Source organism: Chaetura pelagica, unplaced genomic scaffold (genome assembly GCF_000747805.2).
Source record: "Chaetura pelagica isolate M959 unplaced genomic scaffold, ChaPel_1.0 scaffold222, whole genome shotgun sequence".
Taxonomy (NCBI): Eukaryota; Metazoa; Chordata; class Aves; order Apodiformes; family Apodidae; genus Chaetura; species Chaetura pelagica.
Genome location: NW_009952711.1, coordinates 9,250,954 through 9,258,047, shown reverse-complemented (window position 1 = coordinate 9,258,047; position 7,094 = coordinate 9,250,954). Strand labels below are relative to the sequence as shown.

The following is a 7,094-nucleotide window of genomic DNA, read 5'->3' as shown; positions in this document are numbered from 1 at the left end:
CAGTCTGCTGATATTATACTCTTTAGCTGCAACTGACAGTAACAAAGCAAGTCACAGAGGAGACAAGTAGGAAGGTTTTCTGTACTGAAAGACCCAGATGATAGTTGCAACCTCCAGACTGTCAAGCTTGAATCCTCCCGAGCAGGAGACTGAAGGCTGCAGCAAGTGAAGCAGATTGTTTCCTTCTTTGTCTCTAGGATGTTTATGTCCACTCTGAACGAAACTCAAAGCTCGTATTCTGGGACCTGCAGTCTCCATCAATCACATTTCCTTACTCAAAAAAATTTTACTTGCAAGCTGTAGTGTCAACAGGGTCTTGCGTACTTTGTGGGAAGCTGGATGAAATATTGCACAGGGATACTCAGTATTTTTCAGCCTGGAAATACTGTGCCAATCCAACTTTTAAAACCAACTTTTTGGGGAAGTAAATTACTTTGGAAAAGAATCAGTAAATTAAGCCAGTCAAGTCTAGGAGACTGCAATCTTCCAGGAGTTTGCTTACCTTTTGGCTTTTTGTGCCAATCTGAGCACAAGGACTAGCAACACTTCTTTTAATAAAAGCTTGAACAGTGGAATATGAAGCTTTGGATATGTGGAACAGATGAGCCTCAAGTATAAAATTTGGTTGTGTGCATTTGACCAAATGTCAACGCTCTAGGCAGGCTGCATTGGATTTAAAAGGTTTTGATCAAGTTTACTGGCTAAAAAAATCCTCTCTCATTAATATGACATTTTTCCTTAAAACCAAGCAAAATCAATGAAATAGTAAAATTCTAGTGCAAATATTGGAAGACCAAAAACATTCCTCAGTCTAGTGAGTTCTTATACCATTCATCCACTCTCTGAGCAGATGTGATATGGAAGGTGGCAGGGTTTATCTGACCCCAATGGGAGGAAGATGATACAACTTCTACTATCTCTGGCTTATAAGAGAGTAGCAGGAGGCAAATACAGTGCTTGTGAATATGTAGTACCTACGATTTCTCATTTCTTGATGTCTTGACTTGTTAATTGGTTTTTATTTGCTGTATGTCTTCCAGGCACATTGTTGTGTGTGCATTCCTTGCACACTTCTGTATTTCAAAACAAAAATATTTGTAGTAAGATGCTAAAGTCGGATAAATGGATTTTGTGATCAGAAACGGCTTTCATTTGGTGTTAGTGGGCTCACTATGGTTTGCTCAGTAACATTGCAAACAGTATTTTGAATGATTCAGACAAATGAGAATCAAACTTCACTGTGCTTAAAGGGGAAGAAAAGTAAACACAGAGTGCCTCAAAGCTGGCAATATTTGTTGAAGATTAACAACATCTCCCCACCTCTCCACAAATAAAAAGTAATTTGTGAGCCATAAAACTTAATAAATTCATTTTTCTCTGGCTTGCCTTTATGTGGATTCCCTGTTGCCTGATGCTTTGGCTGAGCCTGCATTGCAAGCTGTCTCTCAGCATATGGAGTACTTGTCTGTCCATCTTTTGATGGACAGGCTATTTATCACAAAACATGGGAAAACTTAATATCCCTTTGGCCTTTCTCCTTTTGTCTGGTTTGACAAAATTGTCTCATGTGTCCCTGAGTTATTGCAGGTAAGAGTCGGACTGAAAATAGTGTGATCACATCCTTTCCTTTCCCTAAGGAACAGACTGGAGGGAAAAATCCTAGTGGTAGCACCATTGTTTCACTCACACTGTCCAGGAAACACTGAATTTGGAGAAAATGGAGCATTTTTGCAGCAGTCTAACTTTGTGGTGTGCTCATTGGGAGGATTACAGTTGGGTAACCTGAAATCCTCTGACAGAGCTGGAAGTATTTGTTATTAGTAATACCCAGCATTTTAGTAGCGGACCTCAAGTGCTTTATAAGGAGAGCAGTATCATAGTCACTGTTTGTAAAAGCAAGACTGAAGGAGATGCAGTGATGTGGTCAAGGTCATCCCAGAGGCCAGTGGCAGAGATAGGACTAGTCTTTGTATTCCCTGAGTCTCCTCTGCTTGACAGTCTTCTGTCCACCAGCCATGAAACTCACAGAGGACTTGAATCACATGAACAGATCTGTTATCTACAACGTCACGCCTATAGATAACAGCCACGCAGAACTAAGCTTTGGCCCCGTTTTCATATTGAAGATTAAAGCAGCCCTGCAGAAAGTGTATTTCAACTTTCTGTCTTAAAAAATATGCAGCTAATTAGGGATGTAAAGGGGCTGAACTCAGCTCTAAGACTGCTGATCTTTCCTAGTGAGACACTGCCTGCCAGCATTGTTAGGACTCCAACTAACCCTTCATTGTCTTCTATCTCGTTGAGGTCCTGAGCATGCACAGAAAAAAAGGAGGATTGATGTCTTTATATTGTCATTTCTGGCTGTCTGCAGGATACCCTTCAGCCATTTTCAGCAGTGCTCAAAAGTATGCTCTGCTGTTTTTAATCTTGTTTTGCTTTTTGTTTTTGCTGGTGGCACTCTTCCATGCCCAGAGACTTTTTTAATTTTTACTTTTGTAGCTGTGCAATCCCACCTTATTAAGTTGGATTCTGCTTCTAGTCTTATCCTTCACAGGGGTATATTTTTAAATGGCTGAAAAAGTGCATATGCCAGCATTCTACACTAGGAGTTCTAATATGTGATGCACACTGGGGAAGGAGTTGTGCTCTGCTTTAAATATCATAGTCCTGATAGATGAGAGAAAAATTCTGCAGTGTCCAATCAGCTTTAGTTTGATTTCTGTTCAATTTAAGTACTACAGAATTTGAGTCACAGTTTTTAGCTTGAAGGAGGTTGGATTTTTTTTTTCCTTTTTTATTTTTTGGGACAGATGAGAGAAAAATTCTGCAGTGTCCAATCAGCTTTAGTTTGATTTCTGTTCAATTTAAGTACTACAGAATTTGAGTCACAGTTTTTAGCTTGAAGGAGGTTGGATTTTTTTTTTCCTTTTTATATTTTAGGATCCTCTGGGAAAATAAAATTAATATTTTACAGAACAGTATTTTAAATAATGGTTTATAAAAGATACTGCCATGCTGCTGACTCCCAGTAGCATTAGCTATGTAAAATCATATTAAATCCATCTTGTAGAAAAGCAAAATATCCTATTTTAATGATAGATTTTGAAGAGTATGGCTTTTATCCATCTAGAGTTTTGCTAATAAGTTAACTGCAAAAGATCAAGCTGCTCGCATGTGTTGAGCAATAACTTGAACCACTTTCCAGCAAAAATACTATAGGCCTTTGCTGGACTGCTGTGCAGTGACTCCAGGGATTTCAGAGGGAGATACTGATCTCTGCAATGCTTCTGTGTGCTTTTGCCAATCTGAGGCATTTACAGTATGTCAAAACAATCAGTGATTACTGCTCTGCAGTTTTGATGCGCCTTTTTTGCAAAACAAAAAACTTCTTGTGGTTTCAATGCCCACATAAGCATCTCTGCATGCTGAAGTAAAGCTTTCTTGCCTGTACATATGGACCTGATATGTATATTTGCATAATAGCTCTTTTTTTTTTCAATGTAAAATTCTGTTGGAGCACAATGGAACAGGGTCTGGTCTGAAAGCCACTCTGACAGTCTGGAATTCTTGCTTCTGAACAGCAGCTTATCCACAGCACAGAGATTTTGTGATAGCCATACAACGTGACACCTGCTGTCCTTCCAAGTGGAAGAAGACGCATCTGGGATGCCCTTCCGCCTGGATGGTCAGAACTGCCCCTTCCTTGACTGCCGCGGGAACGTAAAGCTCCACAGAAAGCTGCTTTACAGAGACAAGCAGAGACAAAGGTTGCCAGTTTCTCTGTGTCTCAGAGAGACACGTTCCCCGTTTTGCAGGGAATGTAGAGCTCTGCAGAGCAGAACACCCAGGAGGGGGTGCAGCTTCCTCTGCTTCTGCACGAGCCCTCCCAGGGAGCTCCTCCGCCTGTCTGGAATATGCCACATTATCCCACAGACAGGCACGGGGATGCTTTGTGCTTCTGGGAGCCACTGTTGTTCTCGGAGGGAGCTCTGCATCCTCCTCGCAGGGCTAGAGATCTGCAGCTCCAGTCCAACCCACCCAGCCACTGCCTGTCTCCCAGGGTGCTTAATCGCATGGCAGCTGGGAAGAAAGTGTTGCAGTTGAGTACTGCCAAGGCCAGCCTGTACGAATCAGTTGGAAATGCTACCTGAGAAGTCAGTAATTGATTAGCACCACTGAGAGCAAAATATTCGGGCTGTGTATACATTCCAGCCTGTAAACTACAGTGCAAGGAGGCAGATTTGCTTGCAGATTGGTAGTCCCTAGCAACACCATTTGATAAAGCCCTGCTCTGGTTTGAGAGGTCCAGGCTGAATTTTCTGTTCAGTGTTCCTGACCCTAGAAGCCTGGCATTTGTTTACCAAAAGGAAAGAAAGAAAGAAAGAAAGAAAAAAAAAAAGCACAGTTTCATCTTTAAAGCTCTGCAGCTCGATTGGCAAACAAATGCTGGGAAGTGCAGCTCTGCTGAGGTTGTGCAAAAAGAAAGCAATTGTTATTCATTAGGCAGATGACAGCAATGGGAGCAAAGGGGATAAAACTGGAAATCTGAAACCACCTGCTTTAATTTTAGCCATAATTGAAGCGTCTGCCCATGATGTTGCTGATGCACGTATCAAATTTGCACGCCATGCACTGCTCTCACTGCTTTGTGACAGCAGCTCCAGCCCACTGCCTGCTCTGCTTCACGAGGGGATGAATCTCCTGTTTGATTGCAGATCTAACGGGCACTTTAGAGTCTATTTGTTTCCTTCTAGGAGCAAAATGCAATCACAGTCTGGCTCTCTGATAGACAGATGCTTTAGTCATTAGTGAGGTTTCTGTGACTACAACGCTGTGTCCTAGTATGGGTGCACTTATCTCTTTTGTTCCTGGTTCGAAGCAGTGGTGCTTTTCTCGCTCTTGTGCTCACGGGCTCGCTCTTTCTCTCCCTCCCTGTCTCTCTGTCTTTGATCTTGCTGATACGGAGAAAATATCAGATCCAAATCTTCAGCATATGTAACCAAAACACAAGATGGGAATAAATTGTGACTGAGTGCAGGAGCAGGGCAGTGCAGTATGGCTGCTTGTACTGCTGGCTTTCTGTTACTGCAAAACACCAGCAATTGTCAAGGAGTGATAGGGTTATTCTGCAGCTAAATATGCACTTAGGGGCTCAGTATTCACAGAGGGATGAAGTGGCTTTGCTGGGAATGGGTGGACTATGCAAAGCTCTCCTCTTCTGGTGTGTAATGCAGGGATTCATGTGAAACAGGTAAAAAGGGAAGAGATCTTTCCTCATGGCAGGGAGGGTCTCATCCTTCAATAAATTCCCTGGAGCTTTTGCCACTGAGTTAAATGGCTGTAAGATAGCACTGTCACTTCATATTCAACCTCATTACAATACTAGTGACATAAGCCTGAGAGCTGGGAAGCTCACAGAGAAATCACTGAAGGCAGGAAAAGTCTTGACCTCAGCTGCACAGTGAAATGTTAGAGTGGGAGCATTAACAGTCTGTCCTTGAGCTGCTTAGTGCAGATTTATACTGCGTGTGTTTATATGTGTATGCCAACTTTCAAAAGCTATGAAAAGCTTTTTTATGGTTTCCTGTGATGATACATAGTCAGAGGGGATACTTGGATGAATAAAGAAATGTACCACAAAATGGGGAGCAGGTGAGCTGCGTGACGGATGTGTGTGCTGTCCTTTGTGAATCTGATGCTGCTCCTTAGCTAACCGTATAAACTGCTGGGAATACGACATGAGGCTCAAAGCCACTTGGGATGTTGCTCAGGAGAAGATCCTCACTGCTTTGGAGCATAGCATGTTGTGTGATCTAAGATCCCCATTCCCTTTTGATCAGTGTTGCCTACTAAGCATGTCTTCATTCCTCTGCTTCACTGATCATTTACAGCTGTTCTCTCTAGTTCATGAGAAATTCCTAAAGCGCTGAGGCAGTAACTGGACTGTGTTGCTCTGTAGTGCAGCCCAGAGCTGGTGCTGTGTTTCAAGCAGCCAAATGAGATTCACACTCAAGTCCCAGCAGACATTGTTCATCTCAGTTGTGAGTCCACATTTTTCTGGGGTCTGGTCTCTCTCTGGATGTCTTCCTTGTCGTAACACAGAGGACAATGGCTGTGGCATCCAGACAGTTAGGTGTGTTACCCCTGTACTTGGGGAAACTGCCAGCATGGCCTTTTTGTTCTGTCACGTAGGTACTTACATCTTTAAGCAAACATAAAACATGTTGCAGAGTGGGTCATGCTGTCTCCCTGACTTGCTTTCAGGTTTGTAGAGTGAGTTGTGCTGGTTTTCCCCTGCAGTCTTTTTCTCACTGTTATAGTCTAATACCAATATTTAGAACATGAATTAGTGAGCAAATACCCGCATAATGGGCACTTACTTAAAACCAAATAGTTTATGTCAGAATATAATGAGTTCTAAAAATATATCTGTGGAAGTTTTTCCTCTGTGTATTCCTGGTGATGAAGAGGAGACTGAACAACCTGTCATGTTGTTTCAATTCCCTCTTGCATACAGCTGAGCTGAAAGCAAATGCACGCTTCTATCTCCCACCAGTGTGTATCTTCCTTCTATGTGCATTCAAATAATAGATTCTCCTTTTATTTATCAAATAATTTGCTTTTTTAAGCAAAAGAAGTTGTGTAATTGCTGTGTCCACAAGGCCTGTGACAACTCTGTCCATCATGGATTGTCTCCTGCAGACATGGTGACATACAGCCCAGCATGCCAGAGCCCCACCATCCACAACCCTGGGCCATGCCACAGAAAACAGACAGGGAATGGTTTAGAATGGTTTGGATGTGCTCTTATACTCCTGATTTTGGCATAGATTCAGCAAATGCTCTACTAAGACGTAAACCTTAGGCATCCATTCCTTTAACAGAAAGGAGTCCTGTGATGTTGCAGCTCCACATCTGGCTCTGGTTTCTCTGTCCCCAATGGGTGTCCTTTGCAGAAAGACCAAAAAGACTTGAATTCTTATAAAAGCTCATACTCCCTTGAGAGCTACGTAGCCAGCAGATGCTTTACAGTGAAAGAGAACATCCTTTGAAAACAATCTGGTGTTTATTAATCAACAAGAATTCAGTGTTTG

At 42.3% G+C, this 7,094-nt stretch overlaps 1 protein-coding gene across 1 annotated transcript in view; it reads left to right on the top strand.

Moving 5' to 3' along the window:
- Window positions 1–3,666: 3,666 nt before the first annotated feature.
- Window positions 3,667–7,094, top strand: part of LOC104386031 (hepatoma-derived growth factor-related protein 3) — a 19,268-nt gene continuing 15,840 nt past the window's right edge. The window contains exon 1 of the mRNA XM_009994564.1: window positions 3,667–3,720. Within this exon, the coding sequence (XP_009992866.1) occupies window positions 3,667–3,720 (54 nt within the window). The remainder of the gene's footprint in view (window positions 3,721–7,094) is intronic.